This window comes from Mustela nivalis (genome assembly GCF_964662115.1).
Source record: "Mustela nivalis genome assembly, chromosome: 9".
NCBI lineage: Eukaryota > Metazoa > Chordata > Mammalia > Carnivora > Mustelidae > Mustela > Mustela nivalis.
Window position 1 is genome coordinate 16,363,065 of NC_139028.1, and position 22,968 is coordinate 16,386,032.

Sequence of the window (22,968 nt, forward strand, 5' to 3'; positions counted from 1 at the left end):
ATTTTCCTTCTCCCTGTTTTCCGGTGTCGTAACCGGGTGGGAACTTGTCGAGGGACTGCTTCCGGGTTGCTGGGTGACCTTGAGGCTTCAGGATAGCGATGGCGAGTCTCTGGAGGCTGGGTGTCCTGTGCGGTGCCCAAGGAGGCCGAGGTGAGGCGTCCTGGCAGCGGGAGGTTCTTAGGGCAACCTTCAGCCGGGGAAGGGAGTGCGGCGAGGATTTGTTTGCGGGTGGTGAGGCCTTTTGAGCAGGGAATCCCTCCACCGTCCGGTTGGCGGATCTGGCCCCGGTCTACACCACAGCGATAACCGCAGTCTCTCCGCGCCCAGATGTCCTCCCGAGCACGAGCACGTACCTGCCCCGCTCCGGGCCGACACGGGGATAGGGTAATCTGAGAAAGAGCTCCTGGAAGTTACAGTTCTACTGAGGCTGTTCTTAAGAGTTCTTTTTTTGTTCTGTTTTGATTTTTCTCCATTCACTGTCCTTAGAATGCGCCCACCCCGCATCGGGGTGGGGTTAGGCTCTGAACCTCAGTGTCTGGCCTTGCCCATTTACCCTGGAGTTGGTGGAGAGGGGGTTCTGGAAATCATTTCAGTAATCATTGAACTGGACATTTGTGTTAAACAAGGCACCGTGGTAGGAATGGGATACATGTTTGTATAACAGTTCTTGCCCTCGAAGAGTTTTCCTTTTTATAGGGAAACACAGGTAATCATAATCGAACATAAAGCAAAAAGTCTTGCGCTGCACATGGATTGCTATGCCACTCCAGAGGAGGAACATACTTAGCTCTCTGTTTTTAAAGAATTGCCCTGTTTTGGTTCCTGAGGAGGTATGTGTGTCTTGGGGTTAAGGAAGGCCACAGGGGTTAGGGAACTACTGGGATGAGCAAAAGTGATGACGAAGGTGTAGGAACTGCCAGGTAGGAGAGAAACTAGATATGATTAGAGCATGAAGCTCAAGGTTAGGAATGAGAGCTGAATCTGGAAAGGTGAACTGGAATCAAATCAAGGAAGAACTTTCCTTGGTAAGGAGTATGGGTTTACCTGATGTAAAGGGCACCATTGAAAGATTTGACATAGTTTCTATTGGCCCCTTGGGTAACACTGTGGTACATGGCCATCATAGGAGATGGCAGTGGGCTAAGACACAAGTCAGGAAGATGAGATAGGACATTGTTGTAGTAGTGCAGGCAAGGACTGTGAGGTCCTGACCTTGGGAAATGGTACAAAAAAGAGCAGACTGTCTCAAGAAATATTAGGGAGATATATCAGTATGAGCTGGTGATTGACAATTGGGGGATGTGGGGTGGTTTTATATGACTTACAGATTTTTAGGTAAAGAGTAGCTGGGATGTCATTAAATAGAGTGGGGAACATACAAATGGAAGACAGATTTGCTAGAAAGAGTGAGTTGAAGGATGGTTTTAGTTTTTGGCTTGGTCAGTGTGAGGACCATATAGAGTATCTCAGGAGAGAGGTCCAGCAGGCACTTAAACTTCTGAAACACTGGAGACATAGAAGGGCTGCAGATACAGAATGAGGCGTCATCGGCTTACAGATAGTATAAGCTGGGTGGTCAGAATGGCCAAGGGTGGGCTTAGGACGTGAGGAGAGCAGTGGGCAGATGATAGAACATTGGGGAAACATGTAAGAGTGGATGCAGGAGGAGACTCATATAGGATGTCAGGATCAAAAGGGAGACTAGAAGGGAGTTCATCAGAAAAGAAGAGAGGAAAGGCCCAATAACATGAAGACTGAACAGTAATTGTTGGATGTGACCACAGGGAGACCATTGGCAACTTAACAAAGCAGTTGTAGTGCAGATAAAATGAGTTTCAGAGTTAATGAATGATAGGGAAGTGAGGAAGTGGAATTTAGACAACACTTTAAAGGAGCATAGTTGGAAAGAGAAGAAAGGGAGCAGGGGAAGAGGGCATGGCATTAGAGGACACAGGGTCAAGGGAAGGGTCACATAAATTACATAAGTGAGTGGGAAATGGCCGACAGGAAGGAAGGAGAGGTGAAAGACACAGGAGAGAAGTTACCCTCTATTGAGTATTTATGACATTTTGGGAATTATGGTGAGCACCTTGAGTATTTTAATTTTCTTTTTTTTTTTTTTAAAGATTTTATATATTTATTGGACAGAGAGAGAGATCACAAGTAGGCAGAGAGGCAGGCAGAGAGAGAGAGGAGGAAGCAGGCTCCGTACCGAGCAGAGAGCCCAATGTGGGGCTCAATCCCAGGACTCTGAGATCATGACCTGAGCTGAAGGCAGAGGCTTAACCCACTGAGCCACCCAGGCACCCCAAATATTTTAATTTTCAACAAAATATTATGAAGTAAGTGCTACTATTTTCATCTTGCAGATGAGGACATTGAGGCTTAGAGAGCCTGTTTAACTTAATTGCTCATAACCTCACAGCTAGTAAGTGGTAAAGTTGTGTGAACTTAGGTCTATTTTTTAACCAAGAGATAGAATCTAAAGGGGGATGGAAAAGGATGAGTTCAAGAGGGGCGTCCAAGTGGCTCAGTCATCTAAGTGTCCAACTCTTGATTTTGGCTTGAGTCATGATCTCAGGGATATGAGATCCAGCCCCATATTGGGCTTGTGCTGGGTGCGAAACCTGTTTAAGGTTCTTTCTCTCCTCCCTCTGCCCTCCCCACTCCCCCAAAAAAGTACATGTCGAGAAACTGATCTTGAAAAGGAAGATGGTAATAGATGTTCTTCCCAACCTAGACTGAATTCCTTGAGGACAAAGTCTGTCTTTTTATCTCCTGCTCCAGTCTAGAGCATACTCTAACATGTAGTGAATGTTCGTTGGATGAATAGATGAACACATGAAAAGAGGAAGGAGCTATAGTATACTTTCTTTTTAAATAGATTTTTATTTATTTGACAGAGGTCACAAGTAGGCAGGGAGGCAGGCAGAGACAAAGGAAGGGAAGCAGAGCAAAGAGCCTGATGTGGGCTCGATCCCAGGACCCCGGGATCATGACCTGAGCCAAAGGCAGGGGCTTTAACCCACTGAGCCACCCAGGTGCCCTTTAATATACTTTATAAAATTAGTAAAAGTGTAGTCCTTTTACTTAAGTGGTTCATTGATTTTTTTAATCTTTGGGGGGCAACTTAGTGTGACCTCATAGCACCCTAGGGAGATACTGTTTTCATTTTGCAGATGAGATGTCATCCCCTGTTTGGGCCCTAGTAGTTTGCTTATGGTTATTAGAAAGGCCTGTTAAGATGAATGGATAAAGATGATGTGAGATATATATATATATATATATGGCAATATATATAATGCAGCCATCAAAAGAAGTCTTGCCATTTGCAACAATGTGGATGGAACTAGAGGTTATTATGCTTAGCTAACTAAGTCAATCAGAGAAAGACAATTATCAATATGATCTCCCTGATAGGAGGAATTTGAGAGGCAAAGTCGGGGGCTTGGGGGGTAAGGAAGGAAAAAATGAAACAAGATGGGATCTGGAGGGAGATAAACCATAAGAGACTCTTGATCTCACAAAACAAAATGAGGGTTGCTTGGGGGAGGGGGTTTGGGAGAGGGTGGTTGGGTTATGGACATTGGGGAGGGTATGTGCTATGGTGAGTGCTGTGAATTGTGTAAGCCTGATGATTCACAGACCTGTACCCCTGGGGGTAATAATACATTATATGTTAATTAAAAAAAGAAAAAAAAAAAAAAGGAAAGGCCTGTTAAAGGAGAAGTGTTTATGACCTTCCTAATGTCTCTTTCCTCAGCTCTGTTTGTCCGAATTCCCGTGGTCAGACCTGTTCAGGTCTCAGCATTTCTTCAGGACCAGCCTGCCCCAGGATGGTGTAGAACACAGCATATTCACCTGTCACCCAACCACTATTGTATGTTTTTTTTTTTCATTGCTGTTGCTTTTTGGGCTCTCGCCCTCTTCATCTGGGCAAATTTTCATGCCTTTGGCAGGATTTCCTATGTGTGGAACAGAACTCTTATGTCCAGCTCTGTCAGATGAAGACCTCCCTAGCCTGCACCTTTATTAGACAATACCAGCCTGGTTGAATGATGCCATTTATACTTATAGAGAACCGTCTGATCTAAGCCTGTTAAAATTTCAATTTTTTTTTTTTTTTTAAAGTAGCTCTGTAGAAAGAGTCTGTACAATATAGGTAATCTTACTTTTTGAGCTGATGGAGAGGACCCAATATTCCAAATATTTTGGAATAGTAGATAATGTAAAAAGTCATACATATTTGTAGCTGTAATTGACTGGCTTATTTTTATTTAGGTCAATATTAAAATTACATAGCATTTTTGGGGAGTCAGAATTTTAGCAAATTTGTAGGTGAATAATGAGTTAACTCTTAATTTCCAGTTTTAAACTCTGGAAAGATCTGTATTTTGCAGAGATAAAGATTTCTCTTGATGCTTGAGTCAACAACTTATATTTAGTTGCATCTAAGTTATGAGAAATTAGGCAAGCATAGTTTTTCTGCTTTTTAGAATTTTTTATCTTTGAAAAGATTTTGTTTCTTTCTCCATTCCTTTGCTAAGTTCAGTTAAATTTAGCAGAGTGGAGTAAATTACTTTGGGGTATGTGTACTGAAGGAAAGGCCCAGAAGTTGTAAACATAGTTTTTACTGTGTGTGTCCATGTGCATTTTTTCTGGAGAATATCTCCATCCTTCCATTGGAGTCCCAAAGGGGTCTGTAACCAAAAAAGGATAGAGGCTCCCCAAGAAATGTGTAATGCCCATTTTGTTTTTCACTTATTTAAAAGAAGTTCTCGTGTTCCATATTTGTTTTGGGCTCTTTATAAGTAATGGGACAGAAGAAGGATCATAATCCTAAAAGTTTGTATCAGAACTTTTCGAATTGGCTGGCTTAATTTTGTTTTCGAAGGATTTTTTTTTTTTTATAGATTTTATTTATTTATTTGACAGATAGAGATCACAAGTAGGCAGAGAGGCAGGCAGAGAGAGGAGGAAGCAGGCTCCCTGCAGAGCAGAAAGCCCGATGCGGGGCTCGATCCCAGGACCCTGAGATCATGACCTGAGCTGAAGGCAGAGGCTTAACCCACTGAGCCACTCAGGCGCCCCTCGAAGGATTTTTTTTATTACCTTACTTCTAATTCTAAATATTAGAGGTATAAATACAAGTAATTTTGTAAGGAATTTCTCAGGTGGTATTAACATGTATTCATAAGGTATCTGTCCATTGTACTAAAGTTCGAGATTGGTGATTCTGCAAAGGTACTTTGCAGAAGTATCTTGTTGTCTGTCGACAAAGTGAGTCAGTGTTCTAATCAGTCTGTGTAGGCACCAAGGCACCCTGTGTTAAGGAATTTCAAAGAAGGGAGGTAGCATCTTTCTCAAGTATCTTCTTTATCTTATTCTCTTTATGCTCAGAGCGAAGTCTTATATGCATGCTGTTTGCTGTCCTGTCAGCTGGGTTATTTTGTAGCAAATATTGAATATGAGAGATGTGTGATTCTTTGGTTCAACTCTTACTAGTCTGGTTCCTCCTTTCCGCAGCTGGTTCTAAGGCTGCATCTCTCCACTGGACTGGTGAGAGGGTTGTCAGTGTTTTGCTCCTGGGCCTAATTCCAGCTGCTTATTTGAATCCTGGCTCTGCGATGGACTACTCCCTGGCTGCGGCCCTCACTCTCCACAGTCACTGGCAAGTACAGCAGTTCCTTCAGTGTCAATGTTGTCTGTCAGTTATTAGCTATGAGCTTGTCTCATTACTGCATATGAAGGAGAAGTTGAGATATTCAGACCTATAGATAACTTTAAAACACATGTAAGGTATTTATATGCCTGATTTATGTGTCCACCTGCCTATTCAGTATCTTCACTTCCGTGGCTAATAGGCGTTTTGAATATAACGTTATAAAACTAAGTTCTTGCTCTCCCCCAAATCTCCTTCTCCAGCACTCGGGCTCATATGAGTTAATGGCATTTCCATTCTTCTAACTGTTCATGCCCCAAACCTGGTCATCATCTTTGATTCCCATAGTAGTGCCCTAACTGGTCCTCCTGTCTGTTCCTGACGCAGCAGCCCCAGGGATCCTATTAAAGTATTAAGTCAGGTCAAACATCCTCCTCAAAATATTTTGTAGTCTCTTAACTTCCCTCAAACTAAGAATTCTTAAAGTGGTCTACAGACCCAACATAATTTGGCCTGTTTCTTCCCTCATTCTCCAGCTACTCTCTTCTACATTTTCACAGGCTTTGATTATTCTTAGACATGCCAGGGACATGCCAGGCCTCAGAACTTTACTTTTACTCTTGCTTCTGGCCTCTTTTTCTAATTACACGCTTGGCTTATTCCTCATTTCCTTCACATCTGAAATGTCACCTTCTCAATGAAGCCTTCTGTAACCACTTATTTCTTTTTTTTTTTTTTAAAGATTTTATTTATTTATTTGACAGAGGGAGATCACAAGTAGACAGAGAGGCAGGCAGAGAGAAAGAGGGAAACAAGCTCCCTGCTGAGCAGGGAGCCCGATGCGGGACTTGATCCCAGGACCCTGAGATCATGACCTGAGCCCAAGGCATCGGCTTAACCCATTGAGCCACCCAGGTGCCCCTGTAACCACTTATTTCAATTGCGGTGTCCTTCCCAGCATTCCTTATCTCTCTCCCCGATTTTATTTTTCTCAGTATTGCTTATTACCTTCTGATATACTATATAATGTATTTATTATTTTCTATACTCCTTGTCTCCCTTCGTTAGAATGAAAGCACAGATACAAAGAAGTCCGAATTATTACATAATTATGGCTTAATGAATTATTACAAGGATAACACTGCCCAGGTCAAGAACTAGAACTGCAGAAGCTTCTTCCTTGTGTTCTGCCTCAGTCATAACTGCTCAGCATCCTCCTACTGGGAACCATTATCCTGATTTTTATACTAATCACTTCTTTGCATTTCATCGTAGTTTTATCACCCACTTGTCCTTAAACACTACAGTGCAGTCTTGCCTTTTCTCAAAGAAGAGATTTTTTTTTTTTAAAGATTTTATTTATTTGTCAGAGAGGGAGAGAGAGGGAGCACAGGCAGACAGAATGGCAGGCAGAGGCAGAGGGAGAAGCAGGCTCCCTGCCGAGCAAGGAGCCCGATGTGGGACTCGATCCTAGGAAGCTGGGATCATGACCTGAGCCGAAGGCAGCTGCTCAACCAACTGAGCCACCCAGGCGTCCCTCAAAGAAGAGATTTTTGACTTTTTGTTTGCTCATGTGTCGTTAGTCCCTAGAACAATACCTGACACATAGCACTAAGTAAATATTTATTGAATGAATGAATTTCTAGTTTCTGTTTATTTTATTCAGTGTAGTTTGTTAGATTTTTCTAAGTTAATGAACCTTCTGAAAAGTTTGCGAGTAACAGTTGTTCTTTCAGTGATTCATTTTATGTTGTTTTACAAGGATGTTATGATATTGTGGGTGAGGGAAGCATTTTTGTATTGCTAGAGCTGAAAGGACATGGGAATGTCTTAACCAACCCTGTACTTTACAGGTGTGGAAACTGAACCCCAGGGAGGTTAAGTGACTTTGTCAGAAGATTTTGTAGCTAGTGTTAAAGGGGCTTTTGCTTACCTACTTTTCTAGGGTGGCTTGGAGAATTACCCTTTAACCAGGTAGACCTTTCAAAGTAAAGGATTCCTGTTGCATGTATAGATCACAAGTATAGTGAGAGTTCTCTAATACGTAGTTCTTGGCAGGAGATCCATCTAAATCAATGAAAAGTCAGAATAAGAGGTCATTTTAAAGTAATGTATTGTTATTTTTCATTAATTTTATACTCCTCCACTTAACCTTACTAATTCTCCCTTTTTTCTCCTCCCTCCCTCCCTTTCTCTCTCTCTCTCTCCCTCTCTGTCACACACATACGCACACACACATCATGACTTGAAAAAGTTGCTTGTAATTTTCTATAATTCCTCAGCATCCAGTCTCTCTTAACCCACATTAATTGGACTTTCATCCCAACTACATAACTGAAGTCATTCTTACCAAAGTCCCCCCCAAAACCTTTATTTTTCCAAATCCAGCTGTCCTCCGTCCTCCTGTTAATTGAGCTCTAAGCAGCATTCAACTTAATTGATCATTCCTTCCTTAAATAATTTCCATTTGACTTCCTTGATGCTACTTTCCTCTGCCCCACTAGCTGTACCTTCTCAGTCCCTCATGCCTGCTTCTCCTCTTGTCTGACCTCTGAATAATAAAGCTCTGCCTGGGCTCAGTCTCGCTTTCTTAATTTCCCTTAATTTCCTGAGGTGAGCTCATATCTGACCTCTTTCCCTGATCTACAGACCTGTATTTCCATTTGTGTAACTAACACAATCCACTTGGATGTCTGATCATCCTCCCAAATTTAACATGGCCCAGAATCAGTCTTTCCCCCATATCTCACTTGATTTTTCCTCAAAGCCACCTCCTTTCCTATTCTTCCCTAACTCAGTAAAATCTAGTTGCTCAAGCCAAAAAATCCTCTGAGTTATTCTAGATACTTCTTTTTGTCTTATCTCACATCTAGTCCATCAGCTCTGTTAGCTCTTTCCTAAAAACATAACTTGCCTCAGTTGTCACTTCACACCATCTCCCCTCTCACCAGCCTAGGTTAAGCCAGTACTTGCCAAGGCACTTTATTTGCCTCCTGAGTGGTTTTCTGTTTGTTTTTGCACCCCCCCTTCTTCCTGCACTGTCCATTTACCATACTATAGCCAGTGACTTTTTAAAGGTAAAATTACATTTATCTAAAGATTCACAAATGGCTCATAAGCACATGAAAAAATGCACAACGTCATTTGTTATTATAGAAATGCAAATCAGTGGGTGCCTAGATGGCTCATATGGTTAAACATCCAACTCTTGATTTGGGCCCAGCTTATGATCTTGGGGTTGTGGCGTTCAGCCCTGAGTCTGGCTCTGCGCTGGGCATGGAACCTACTTGAGAGTCTCTCGCCCTCCCTCCCTAAAACAAACAAAAAACCCCCAAACCCAAACCAAAATGAGATACTACTTCACACTCATTAGGATGTCTGTCATCAAAAATAGGGACAATAACACATTGTTTCAAGAATATTGAGAAGTTGGAGTCCTCATATGTCTCTTGTGGGAATGTAAGAAGTTATAGCCACTTTGGAAAAATTAGGCAGTTCTAACAAAAAGTTAGAGGTACGTATGACTCAGTGATTGCACTTTTAGGTTTATACCCCTCAGCATTGAACATATATGTCTTCACACGAGAATTTGCATAGTAATATTCATAGTGTTTATAAATAGCCAGAAAGTGAAAACAATCCAGATGTCTATCTCCTGATGAATAGTTATAATAACCAAAAAGTAGAAATAATCCAAATGTCTGTCAGCTGATAAATAGTTTAAGAAAATATAGCATATTCTTTTTTTTTTTTTTTTTTTTTTTTTTTTTTTAAATGGGAAACGAGGTACCTAGGATAAGGATGGAAGGACCTTTGCGGGAGCTGCTTAAAGCCTACGGCAGCCCCTTAAAGGCGAAAACAGCCCGAGCCTTTTTTTTTTTTTTTTTTTTTTTAGATTTTATTTATTTATTTATCAGAGAGAGAGTGAGGGAGAGCGAGCATAGGCAGAGTGGAAGGCAGAGTCAGAGGGAGAAGCAGGCTCCCTGCGGAGCAAGGAGCCCGATGTGGGACTCGATTCCAGGATGCTGGGATCATGACCTGAGCCGAAGGCAGCTGCTTAACCAACTGAGCCACCCAGGCGTCCCAAAATATAGCATATTCTTACAAAGGAATATTATTTGGCCACACAAAAGGTTGAAGTACTGATACCTGCTACAACATGGGTGAACCTTGAAGATGTGAAATGAAAGAAACTTGACACAAAAGGCCACATGTTGTATGATTTCTCTAAACTGTAGAGAAGGCAAGTCTGGAGAGACAGAAAACTAGTTGAGTAAGGGACTAATGGATAGGGGGTTTCTTTTGGGAGTGATGAAATGTTCTGGAACTAAATAGTGATGATGTTGTGCAACTTCATGCTTATACTAAAAGCCTCTTTGGGGCGCCTGGGTGGCTCAGTGGGTTAAGCTGCCGCCTTGGGCTCAGGTCATGATCTCAGGGTCCTGGGATCGAGTCCCACGTCGGGCTCTCTGCTCAGCAGGGAGTCTGCTTCCTCCTCTCTCTCTCTCTCTGCCTGCCTCTCTGCCTACTTGTGATCTCTCTCTGTCAAATAAATAAATAAAATCTTTAAAAAATAAAAATAAAAATAAAAGCCACTTTGAAAGGGTTAATTGTGGGCAACCAGCTGGCTCAGTCAGAGGAGTGTGTGACTCCTGATCTCAGGGTTGTGATTTTGAGCCCCACACTGGCTTTAGAGATCGCTTAAAAGGGTTAATTCCATGGCATGTGAATTACATCTCATAAAGCTATTATTAATAATAAAATAAGGTCACTACTTACTTAGATTACTCCCTACTTAAAAACATAACCTTTTTTCCCCCTCCTTCACTAGAATCTGTTCCATAAGGGCAGGGATGCTGTCTTTGCTGTTCTTTCAACTTCTATAACAGGTTTTCATACACAATATCTGCTTCACAGATTTTTTTTGAATTAATGAAAGACTCTATAGAGCATTTGTTTTAAAGTTTATTTATTTTTTTAGTAATCTCTACACCCAATCTGGGGCTCAGACTCATGATCCTGAATTCAGGAGTCACATGCCGCACTGACTGAGCTACCCAGGTGCCCCTTGAGCGTTTGTTTTAGTTAAAAAAAAAAAACAAACCCAAACCCCAAGAGTTTGTAAATAGAATGGTAATTAACTGCTATCTTTGATACAAATAACTGGAAAATTAAATCTAAAGAATAGAGAGGTCTTTATTGCATTATTAGGAGACTCTTGGTTCCTTCATTTTGGTTTATGATTCCTGTTACTATGAGTTGTATGTCGAACCTGACAGTTTTTTGCAGTCAGGTTAGCCATATAGTCTTCTGACTTGTGATTTTTCTTTTGCACTGTTTTTTGTGTGTTTTTTTTTTTAGGGGCCTTGGACAAGTGGTTACTGACTACGTTCGAGGGGATGCTTTGCAGAAAGCTGTCAAAGCAGGCGTTTTGGCACTCTCGGCTCTAACCTTTGCTGGGCTTTGTTATTTCAACTATCATGACGTGGGCATCTGCAAAGCTGTTGCCATGCTGTGGAAGCTCTGACCTTTTTGACTTAATACCTTGAGAATTGATTGTACACCTCTTTGCCTCTGCTCTGTCATGCCATTCAGCTCACGATAAGGAGGAAATATCAGATAAGTCCATTGGTGAGACAAACCTCTTCTAATCACCTGGTTATTTTTAGAAATTAGTCTTTGATAAAAAGGTTCAAGAGGAATTGTATTCCAGAAATTTGGAGACTGGGTTTCTTGTTCTGAGTTTGTGGGGTTGTCTTCCAGCTTCTCACAAAACTCATAGCATAACTAACCATTATGTATGAGCTTTTGCCTGTTAGCATATCAAATTCTTAAAGGGAATTCAGCTTTATTACTATCAATACCTGACAATACTTGTCTTTTGTCCTGGAACGATGGAGAAAGGGAAAGCCTGTTAATTCGTAAGTAAAGACTTTGCAGAAAATTAGTGTTTAATTTTTGAAAATCTCCCTCTCTGTTCATTCAATACCAGTTATTGAGGGTTACATGTCCAAGGGAAACTTTAAAATTAGGAAATTCTGATATTTTATATTATTAATTTTTAAATCCTGGAAAGAAGAGCCTACAGAGCTTCTGTATAGAGAAGTTCCATGTAGGGAAGAGGTCCCCTCATAGAGGTATTAAAGTAATGTAGATTCTAAACCAAGAATTAATCCTCAAATGTGTTTATTTTACTTGTCCTAAAATAATCTGTCTACAAAAATAAAACTGTAAGTAATAAATTGTTATTTTCCCATTGTAGGAATCTCTAATGTGAAAATGTATTCTATGAGAATAAAGTTTTTTTTTTTTTAAATAAAATTCTATATAATAAAAATGTATTCTCTTTTGTGTATTAACTGTCCCTACTTTTAATTCAGGAGAACTTGGTGTCTGTTGCATATACACCAATAAAACAGGACTGTTTAAATTTCTTTCTAGGACTAAGCAGTTAGGTAAATTACAAAGTACTGTAATACAAAAAATACTTATGTGTAATAGGCAAAAATATACTGAGTATGAGTAGTTTGGTATGAGAAGAGTATAAAGATTAAATACATTTGACCCTTGAGCAACACAGTTGCTCTGGTCCACTTATAAATGTGGATTTTGTTTTTTTGTTGTTAGTACAGTACTATAAATGTATTTTTTTCTTTGTGATTTTCTTAATATTTTTTCTCTAGTTTAAAGAATATAATATATAAATCATATAACATAAAAATATATGTTAATTATGTTATCAGTAGGGCTTTTCATCATTAGTAGGCTATTAGTAGTTCAGTTTTGGGGGCATCACATCGACTTTTGACTGTGTGAGGTGTCGGTTCCCTTAACCCCCACATTAAGGGTCGACTGTAGTAGGAATTAGGAGGTCCAGATTATGATGTTCTGTAAATGCCAGCCTTTGGAATTTAAATTACATTCTGGATGCAGTTAGTTTGATCTGAGGGTGAGTGTAAGGCATGATGGTTTGTTTCTCCTAGCAGCGTAGAGGAACTGGGACTTGGCGTGTTTCCCTCACAGAAGACCTTACTGGGCAGCTGAGGCAGACTATTGAAGGGAAGCTGGCTAGGAGGGTAAGTGTGTTCATGAATGTCTGTAGTAGGGGCTAAAGATAAGCTCCCCTTATGGCCTTGTCGGAGACTTAGATGGATATTAAGTGTTCAGAAACGGTGATTATTTCTGTTTCGGGGTGGTTAGCGGCTCCCAAGGGGGTGATGCCGGAATAGCAGTGGCTCACCCAGGAGTGGTGGTGGTGGGCCAGTGTGCTTTGGCAGGGAGAAATACAGTAACATATGTAATTAAATTACTAATAAAATAGTAGTAAAACACATTGTTTTGGATTGTTGGCTTGTGACGAAGATAAAAAGCAGACTGACCTTTCGTCAGTTTTATTATTGGCTTAAAGTTCTCTATAGACAATGATCCCCCCTCGCATCGTTTCTCTCTCCCCCCACCCCCGCCCAGCCCCCAGGAGACCACTGCTGTAAAGTGGAGTTTTCCATGTAGTTGAAATGGGGAGGGCAGGGACTGGGTAATGTGGGGATCCTGTAGCTGTCACCGGCACCATCGGACCACAGTTGGTTCTGGAAAGCTGTCTAATGCTAGTAAGCTTCATTAGATGGGGACTGAGAAGTTCGAGTGGAGGCTGGTTGGGTACTGCCTGCTCCAGGTCCCAGTTGTTTTTGTAACAAGAGCAGTACGGAGCTGTCACTGTGGGAAATCACTGGGAGCTGCTGTGAGCTGCTGAGGCAGCAGGGGACATGAGGCGGGCGCTAATAGCAGTAGGTTTCTGAGGCTAAGCAATACATGATTAGAACTGTGCTTTAGAGAGGATTTAGGTGACATGAGGAAGGTTGGTAACCTAGAGCAGAAGGACATGGAGGAGGATAAAGGAAGAAGGGGCCTGAACTCTAGTGGCAGCAGAAAGTAGGACTCAATTTTAAAGGTGTAGAAATGAAAAAACATTCTTTCATCTGACAGATAGTAAGTACCTCATGTAATTGGCACTGTGACAGGTACTGTGAGTAAAGAGAGAAGTCCTCTGCCCTTAAAAGGAATTCATGGTTTCATTGGGACAACAGCTAAGTTATATACTGTATATGGCAGTACACTGGTAAGTGCAGTAATAGGTCAGCACAGCAGTGATCTAATAAGAGGTGCAGTTAGAATTTGCTTGCAAGTTTCCTGGAGGAGTCTTGACCTGGTATCTGAAAGGTAAAGGAGCTGACAGGTGGCCAAGGAAGCAGAAGAGGGCGCATCATTTGGTGTGACTACAGCATGGGAGAACTGATGATAAAGGACCTTCCAAGCCATAATAAGTAACTGAAATGGTCTTGATGGCAGTGGGGAGTTACTGAAGATGGTTAAGTGTGCAAATGACATGGTTATGTTTATTTTATTTCATTTACTTATTTATTAAAGATTTTATTTATTTATTTGACAGACAGGGATCACAAGTAGGCAGAGAGGCAGGCAGAGAGAGAGGAAGGGAAGCAGGCTTCCTGTCTAGCAGAGAGCCCGATGCGGGGCTCTATCCCAGGACCCTGAGATCATGACCTGAGCCAAAGGCAGAGCCTTAACCCACTGAGCCACCCAGGTGCCCCGGGCATGTTTATTTTAAATAGGTTATGCTGGCAGCTGTGTCAGGTATACATTTGAGGGAGGTAAGCATGGAAATGTTAGATTATTTCAGCAACACAGAAAAGATGATGAAAGGCAGTAGTAGCCAGAATGAAAAAGAAAACAAATTTTAAGAGATGTTTAGAACTTAAGAATCAATAAGAGCTATACTGGGGTGTGAAGATCAAGAGAGGAAGGAGTATATGTTCAATTTCTTTGTTGTGAATAGATGGATGGGAAGTGGTCATTACTTTTTGGAGGAAAATTAGATAATGACAGTGCAGGGATGGGTCACTACCAAAGCTTTGAATTTATAAGATATCCACGAAGAGATAGAATTTTAAATTTCTATTTTGGGGGGTACCTGGGTGGCTCAGTGGGTTAAAGCCTCTGCCTTCAGCTTGGGTCGTGCTTCCTCCTCTCTCTCTGCCTGCCTCTCTGCCTACTTGTGATCTCTATCTGTCAAATAAATAAAATTTTTTAAAAATCTTGAAAAAAAAAAGATTTTTGGCAACATGACAGACTAAATTTTTAGAAATTATTTTGCTGCAATGCATCTAGGAATGTTAAATCCAAAGCACCTTTTAAAACATGAGTCATCTTGCTTCAGGAAATGCTCTCAAGCCAGAACAAAATATGCATGCATAAGGAGGTAAATCATTTGCCCTGAGATCATTTTCTCATCTCAGGTGGCCTAGAGCTCTAGATTTAAGAAAGTAACATAGAGGGCGCCTGGGTGGTTCAGTGGGGTAAGCCACTGCCTTCGGCTCGGGTCATGATCTCAGGGTCCTGGGATCGAGGCCCGCATCGGGCTCACTGCTCAGCGGGGAGCCTGCTTCCTCCTCTCTCTCTCTCTGCCTGCCTCTCCATCTACTTGTGATTTCTCTCTGTCAAATAAATAAATAAAATATTAAAAAAAAAAAAAAAAAGAAGGTAACATAGAGGTCAGGAGCAAAGCTCTGGGCTCAATTGGAGTTTAATTTGGAAACTCCCTAAAACTAGGAACCCTGAAGAGTTTTACCCTCAAAGGGGGGTGAGTTAGAAAAATAGTTTTTACCTTCAAAAGCAGAGAGAGGAGAAATTTGTCTGACTTGCCGTGGTTCTGATTGGAGAAAGAGCATCTCTGAGAGCATGTGGCTAAGGGCCAAGTCCTTATGCCAGTTTGTGGCCTGAGTTCATACTATCCGCATGTTTATAAAAAGGATACATGCTGCTAATTTAACATTTACCTGGGTTGGTGGTGTCCCAGGTCCCTGGTAGGAAGTAAACAAATTTTCTCTGGAGGAAGTTTTCTCCAAGCCTTGAAAATTCCCACAAAGTTCTAATGAATGTGACCTTCCAGCAAAAAATCATAATACCTACAGGAAACACCCCGAACAAGACTTGTCAGCACAGATCAAACGGAAACCAACCCACAGAGAATTCAGATCCTGGCAGAATTTTCAGACACAGACTATGAACAAAATGAGATGGAAGTTTAAGTACAAGTCAGTAGTCAGATCGGGGGTGAGAATCTTCGGAGAAGGTATCCCTGCACCCGGTGCTCTCGATCCAGAGAATCTTGGGCCGTAGACGTCTGTTTAGGAAAGTTGTCTGTTCTCCAGAGTCCTTATAGCTGGATGTCAGGGTCCATCTGCAGTGGGTCTGGATATCCCTACGTGACCCTGGGTAGAATGTATCCATGGCTGTGGCCTGCCTGCAGCTTGAGAACTCTGTGTGAGGTTAACAGTACTTCAGGTGGTCACTTACAGTGTGGTTCCAAGGCTGACTTTTACTGGTATCTCTTCTAATAAATCTAGTGTCCTAGTTGTATATCATGCGGGTGGCCGGGTGAGGGAGGCACAAAAATGTCTGATGATAAGCCTTTCAGAAAAACAGCTTTTAGGTTGGGCATACAGACTATGTGTATGAGATTTTTTTTTTTTAATGTAACAATTAGAACATACTATGGAATCTGTTAGAGGATGAGTCAAGCCCAGCCTCATGGGGTCTTTCTATAACAACTTCATATGAGAGTTTATGGAGATTTTTAAAAATGTAAATTGTGGGGGTGGGTTAGACCTGTGTTGGGTATTAAGGAGGGCACAGACTGCATGGAGCACTGGGTGTTATATGCAGACAATGAATCATGGGACACTACATCAAAAACTAGTGATGTACTGTATGGTGACTAATAGAACATTAAAAAAAAAGTAAATTGAGTGTCATTAGGCCTTGGCATAAAACTTAGAACTAAGGAAAGTTTCAGTCTAAGCATGAAAGTTCAGAACTATTATTTAAAAATACTGGGTGCCTGGGTGGCTCAGTGGGTTAAGCCTCTGCCTTCGGCTCAGGTCCTGATCCCGGGGTGCTGGGATCGAGCACCACATTGAGCACCACATCGGGCTCTCTGCTCAGCAGGGGGCCTACTTCCTCCTCTCTCTCTGCCTGTCTCTCTGCCTACTTGTGATCTCTCTCTGTCAAATAAATAAATAAAATCTTTAAAAATAAATAAATAAAAGTACTTAAAGGATTGCGGCGCCTGAGTGGCTCAGTCACTTAAGCATCTGCCTTCAGCTCAGGTCATGATCTCAAGGTTCTGGGGCAAGCCCCATGTCAGGCTCTCTGCTCAGTGGGGAGTCGCCTTCTCCCACTTCCTTGCTCCTCCCTCCCACTGGTGCACTCTCTCTCGCTTTTTTTGGTCTCTCTCTCTCTCTCTCAAATAAATAAAATCTTAAACAAAGATAAAAGTACTTAAAGGGTTATAATTTGGATAGCTAAATTAATGGGTGGTGGGTATTAAGGATGGCACTTGTGGTGAATCACTAAATTCTACTTCTGAAACCAATTTTACTGTATATGTTAATTAACTAGAATTTAAATTAAGACTTGATAAAAAAATCCATTTGTTAATGTTCAAATGATCTTCTTGTTTTCTAGATTATAATTAAAATAAAATTTTACCACTTGTTGAGCCTCCTGGGTAAAAATTTCTTTGACTAATATTTTTGTACAGTTTAAACTAATTTTGTCTCTGTAATTTGGGTTATTATTATTATTTTTAATTAATTTATTTATTTGACAGAGATCACAAGTAGGCAGAAAGGCAGGCAGAGAGAGGAGGAAGCAGGCTCCCCACTGAGCAGAGCCCGATGCGGGGCTCGATCCCAGGACCCTGAGATCATGATCTGAGCTGAAGGCAGGGGCCTTAACCCACTGAGCCACCCAGGTGCCCCAATTTGGGTTATTATTATATTTTCTTCAGCTCAAATAATAGCAGCCTGGAGGTAGTTTTGGAATTACCAAGCGGTACAAAACAGCCTTGACAAAGCAAATGCCTTTCCCCTTACCCACCCTCTCACCTTCGTTGAGGGCAGTGTTACATTAGAGATAGTCCTAATATAGAAATCTGAACAATAGCCTTTAAAATACGCAGGAAATGCTGGAAAGGGCTCTTTGTATGATAGTAAGGTTTATGGTGTTAACTTTAGTGTGAACTTTAGTAATGGAAACTTTCTTTGGGTGTTGTCAATAGGAAAATAATTTCAGTTTTTGTTTGCATTGCCTAAGGAGGTTAGAATTTTTTTTTTTTTTTTAAGTAGGCTCCATGCCTAATTTGGGGCTTGATCAGACTCACATCTCTTGAGTTCAAGAGCTGATATTCTACTAACTGAGCGAGGCAGCTGCCCCAGAACACTCCTGATTGCACAATCAATGCTGAAATCTCAAGCAGTACTAGACAGTATGGACTTGAATCCTTAATTCTTTAGCAAGAATGGGATGGTGATTGCAAAAGATTCCAAAACAATATTTCAGAAGTTACAACATGTTTAGCACAAAGTATACCTTGATTCTTTTTAAGTTATGAGTCATCATCAAATGGTAATATATCAGGGTTGTGCAGGATAGTATCAGTTACACCAGGACTTGGTGGTAGTTAGAGATTAAGAGCTTTTGAACAATATCAAAATTATTCTTTATCAGGGAGGGGAAGTAAGGCAGCTAGATTTACATTGGAATAGCATTTAATAATTATAAAGGAAGCAGACAATGCAGTAATGTTTTAGAAGATAATGAACTTATCTGATTACTACTTTTAAAAGTAAGCATCACTAAAACACAATCCTGTCTTTGATTTACAATACAAACAGTTTAGCATAGTTAGGAAGGCCCAAAGTTAGAGATTATTGTAACAAAGTTTATTAAAAAAGGAAAGGCCTGTCAAACATGTATATCCCTTGGGAAGAGCTCTGGGACATTTTAAGTTCAGCTCATACAGAGTTTGAGCTAATCAGGATATGAGGAATACCAAACATGCCTAATTGGTTTTAGTATTTCTCCTTTCACAAAGTAGGAAAATTATAGCCACCTGGGTTACTCCCCAAAACATTTGGGTATAAAAGGGCTCCCCCCCGACTTTTTAAAGATTATTTACTTTAGAGAGAGTGAGAGCCACAGTACTCATGGGCACAAGCAGGGGAGGGGCAGAGGAAGAGCAAATGAGAGAGAGACAGAAAGAGAGACTACCTTAAGCAGGCTCCACACCCGGCACTGAGCCCAAAGCAGGGCTGGATCCCATGACCCTGAGATCATGACCTGAGTCGGATGCTTAACTAACTGAACCACCCAGGGTGTCCCTAAAAAGCATCTTAACAAGTTTGTTATTCTGAATGTAAACCTTGTGTTTAAGAAATGAAAATTGTCAGAGAAAATTGGTTATTATATGTAGGCATAATCAAGGATATTTAAATACAAGGAAACATCTTGCTTTAGAGTGATGACATAACGTTTATACAACAGAAAGCTTTTTTTGGAAGTGAGGTAAGGGGGTGCCTGGGTGGCTTAGTCAGTTAAGCGTCTGCCTTGGGGCGCCTGGGTGGCTCAGTGGGTTAAAGCCTCTGCCTTCAGCTCAGGTCATGATCTCAGGATCATGTATCAAATTCCTTTGATACATAGACAAATAATATCCATTTGTTTTCAAATTTATATATTCTTTTATTGCATCTCCTACATCTACTATAGTTTTGATCATCCATATTAATTACTTTAGTTAGATTAGTTAGTCTTTAACCACAGCAATAAGTTTCTATTTCCTTACAGACAGAAAACCAGAAGGCAGGTGACAGAGCTGATGTACAGAGTACCTTAGAAAACACATCACCCAAGGGCATAGGGACGTTCTATTAAACATGTTAATCAATAGTTAGTCTATAATGTATAAAGTTAAAGGTATATTAAAACTGTGATTGGTAACCAATGTTTTGTATTCTCTTAGGAATTATCCAGGTGCCCAAGGATAATTCACTAACTAAAGAATAGGAGGGAAAAGGAAGAAATGTATAGTAAATTGTCCCAAATGAGATGGTACAAATAAATCCAGGTAGAGCACTGATCACTCAGAGGATAACTGGGTTAAACTCATTGGTTAAAATAGAGAGATTCTTAGATGAACTAACACAAAATGTAGATATATATTGCATAACAGATAAACCTAAAATATAAGAGTATAGAAAGGATGAAAGTAAAGGAACAGAAAAATATAATATAGTACAAACCAAAAGAAAGCTGGTCCATCTACATTTATATCATTCAAAATAGACTTAAAATAGACTTTAAGGCAAAAAGCATTGTTAAAGAGAGTCATTATGTGATAAAATATAAAAAATTCACTAATAATTTAACAATCCTGAATGTGTATGTACCTGTTAATCACAGCCTCAAAATTTCTAAAACAAAAATTGACAGAATTCTACAAGAAAGTATGGAAAATTTCAGTTGTCTTTCAGAGATGGATAGTTCAATTAGACAAAAGTTAATAATGACATAGAAGATTTAAACAATATAATTAATAAGCTTGATTTAGTAGATATATGTAGAACTTTGAATCCAGCAATTGGGGAATACACATTCTTTTCAAGAAGACACCTGACCTGTATAGACTACAAAAAACCTTAATAAATACAAAAGAATGGATATCATACAGATTACCTTATCTTTATCTTTTTTTTTTTTAATTTAAAAAAATTTTTTTATTTTTTCATCACAAGTAGGCAGAGAGGCAGGCAGAGAGAGAGGAGGAAGCAGGCTCCCTTCACTGAGTGGAGAACTTGATGCAGGGCTTGATCCTAGAACCCTGGGATCGAGACCCAAGCTGAAGGCAGAGGCCCTAACCCACTGAGCCACACAGGCGCCCCTCTTTTTCTTTCTTTTTTAAATAGGCTCCATGCTGGGCTTGAACTTACTGATCTCATACAGATCACTTTTTCTTTCTTTTTTATTTTAAGTAGGCTCCAACGTGGGGCTTGAACTCATGACTCAGATCCAGACCTGAGCTGGTATCAAGAGTTGGATGCCTAATTGAGCAACCCAGGCACCCCCAGATCACCTTTTCTGACCATGGCATTAAAATAAAAATTTCATAAAAATAAAGATAGCCAAAACAATTCCCTAGTGTGATACATTTATAAAGTAAGGGAGATACATTAAAATACTTCAAAGGTCAAAGAATGAGTTGTAGTGGAAATTAGATAGTAATAGAAATTATACAGTTAAAAAATAATATATAGCAAAACTTGTTTCTTACAAATACCTCTTTAGATGCTATTTATAGCCTTATAACAGAAGGGAAGAAAGATTGAAAATCAGTGAACTAGGTGTCTATCCAACTTAGACAACAGTACATATGAGGAAGGGGAGGATTTTTTTTTAAAACATTTTATTTGAGAGAGAGAGAACATACAAGTAGGGAAAAGAGCAGAGAGAGAGGGACAGCAGGCTCTGCGTGGAGCATAGAGCCCCACTCAGGGCTCCTGAGGTCATGACCTGAGCTGAAATCAGGAGTCGAGCCACCCAGGCACTGCAGAAGGGGAGGATTTGACAAAAGGCTTACATCTCAATTGTAGATCCTAGTTTCAGCTAGGTTGCAGCAAATGAGATCTATTTAAGAGATTCAAAGAAATGACAATGCATGTGGGTCTTTTACCATGCCTTAATGGTCTGGTTGTTTTTCCGGGCTAATACAGCTCATTAAAGAAGTGTCCTTAGCTCAGTGATGATGATATAGTCGGCATGTGTCTGGATATAATCTGGATATAACGCTTCAAGCTTAAAGGAGTAATTGTAGTAGAATGTTCTTTGTAGTTTAAGTCTTCCCCTCAAAGCACAAACATCATAAAAACATTTAACCTTTAAGTTAAGATGTGTAAGTTAAGATGTATTTCTACATTTTAATTAAAAACAGTGCAGTGGTTATTACAGTTTCATTCCAATTTTGCTTGGAAAATTGTGTGTGTGTGTGTGTTTGCCATATTATTATCAGTGATTACATTATACATTTTTATGATGTGTGTTTTTTGGCAATGAATACCTATTCTGATCAGAAAAATAGATTAAAAAAGAAAACAACACTGCATAGGTAGTGTGTGTTTTTTCATTCTGCTGGGGTTGTCTTCTTCCTGTTCTTCATTCTTTGATGAAATTAGCTGGGTAGGCTTCTGTAGTGAGTAGACATAGTCTGGGGATCTCAGATTTTGTTTTCAGCCTGGAGAGTGCTGTAATCTGGAGCTGTCATCCTTCTTTTCCAGAATATGTGTTCACTGACTCAGTTAGCATTTGAGCACTACAGATGGACTTGGAGACAAGTATGTTGATACTCTATGAAATTTTGAATGATGATGCAATGGAGGGGAAAAAAATGTGTTGTATAACCACAACTGAGAGAATGAGGCCAACACACAAAGAAATCTTCTGAGAACAGAAGATTTTGCTCTGAGCATGCAGTAGATTGGTCAGTGTAGACGTAAGCCCGAGTTTTGGGGCAAGAGACGGAGGGGAGCTAAATTGTTCTGCAAAACAGAATAAGAATTTGAAGTTCGTAGAACTAATCCAGGAAGGGACTTGGAAAAAGGAGAGATCAGAGGGATAGATGAGAAAAGAGGTGGCAAAATGGAGTGCGGATGGCATCTGGGGGGCCATGAGTATAGTAGCCAGTGAAAAGAATTCCTAATTGCGGACTGACCCAAAAATGGACAAGGGTGTCCATGTACAATTTGAAGATTTTTTTTTTTTTTTTGCATTTTCACAATGTAGTTCATTCTTTTGTCCAACACAGATTTTCAATAATGTCTACTATGTCTTGCAAGAGTATTGAGTGTTTTATTTTAGAAATTGTATCAGAAGTAAATTTCTATCAGGGTCAAAGCAATATCCTTATTGCAGAGCACATGTTCCATGCCTCCATGGTCCACAGACTGTGCTGTGTACCAATTCACTGGAGGAAGAAGTGACCATGAGAATGTATGTCTTCTAGGAATTTGCAGAAAACTTTGGGGTAGGGAGTAGGGACTTGGAGTTTCCATACTGCTTGTACTATTGCTCAAGAAAATCTGGGCTACACTACACAAACCCCTGTCCATTCAGGGTTAGCCTTGTGCTTTGGGTTTTTTCATCACTTACAAGGTGTGATCTGAATTAGCTCCTAGACCTCATCTACCTGGGTTTTGACTTCTCTCCTGTCTGACCTAAAAACCTCACCTGCAACTTGATTTACTCTTTTAGTCTAGAAGGAATATGTGAGGCATTATTTCAGCAAGTCCTACCTACCTTACAGTATCGTTATGAAGATTATAAACGATGTTAAAATACTTAGAACATTTAAGAATGCTATAGCAATATAATCTTTCATTACTATGTTACTGTTGTCGTTT

The 22,968-nt window shown here is 40.3% G+C and overlaps 2 protein-coding genes across 4 annotated transcripts in view; both read left to right on the forward strand.

The window, feature by feature from the left end:
* Positions 1 to 13: 13 nt before the first annotated feature.
* Positions 14 to 11,999, forward strand: SDHD (succinate dehydrogenase complex subunit D). Its single transcript, XM_082684368.1, has 4 exons — positions 14 to 150; positions 3,764 to 3,880; positions 5,527 to 5,671; positions 11,024 to 11,999. The coding sequence occupies exons 1-4, from the start codon at positions 99 to 101 to the stop codon at positions 11,187 to 11,189; spliced, it is 480 nt and encodes a 159-aa protein (XP_082540494.1). The 5' UTR covers positions 14 to 98; the 3' UTR covers positions 11,190 to 11,999.
* A 538-nt stretch (positions 12,000 to 12,537) lies between these two features.
* The window catches only part of LOC309841419 (carotenoid-cleaving dioxygenase, mitochondrial), a 107,705-nt gene continuing 97,274 nt past the window's right edge, over positions 12,538 to 22,968 (forward strand). For 2 of the 3 annotated variants that reach the window (XM_082684349.1, XM_082684351.1), the window contains exon 1: positions 12,562 to 12,738. The gene's annotated coding sequence lies outside the window, so the exon portion shown is untranslated. Of the gene's footprint in view, positions 12,739 to 22,968 lie in introns of all 3 variants that reach the window. The other variant, XM_082684344.1, reaches the window with a different exon arrangement.

Excerpts from the sequence above, each read along its gene's own strand:
- SDHD (XM_082684368.1), top strand. The coding sequence starts at position 99 with ATGGCGAGTCTCTGGAGGCTGGGTGTCCTGTGCGGTGCCCAAGGAGGC. Across the intron at positions 151-3,763 it reads CGGTGCCCAAGGAGGCCGAG|CTCTGTTTGTCCGAATTCCC; the intron begins GTGAGGCGTCCT and ends CTCTTTCCTCAG. Across the intron at positions 3,881-5,526 it reads CCTGTCACCCAACCACTATT|CTGGTTCTAAGGCTGCATCT; the intron begins GTATGTTTTTTT and ends TCCTTTCCGCAG.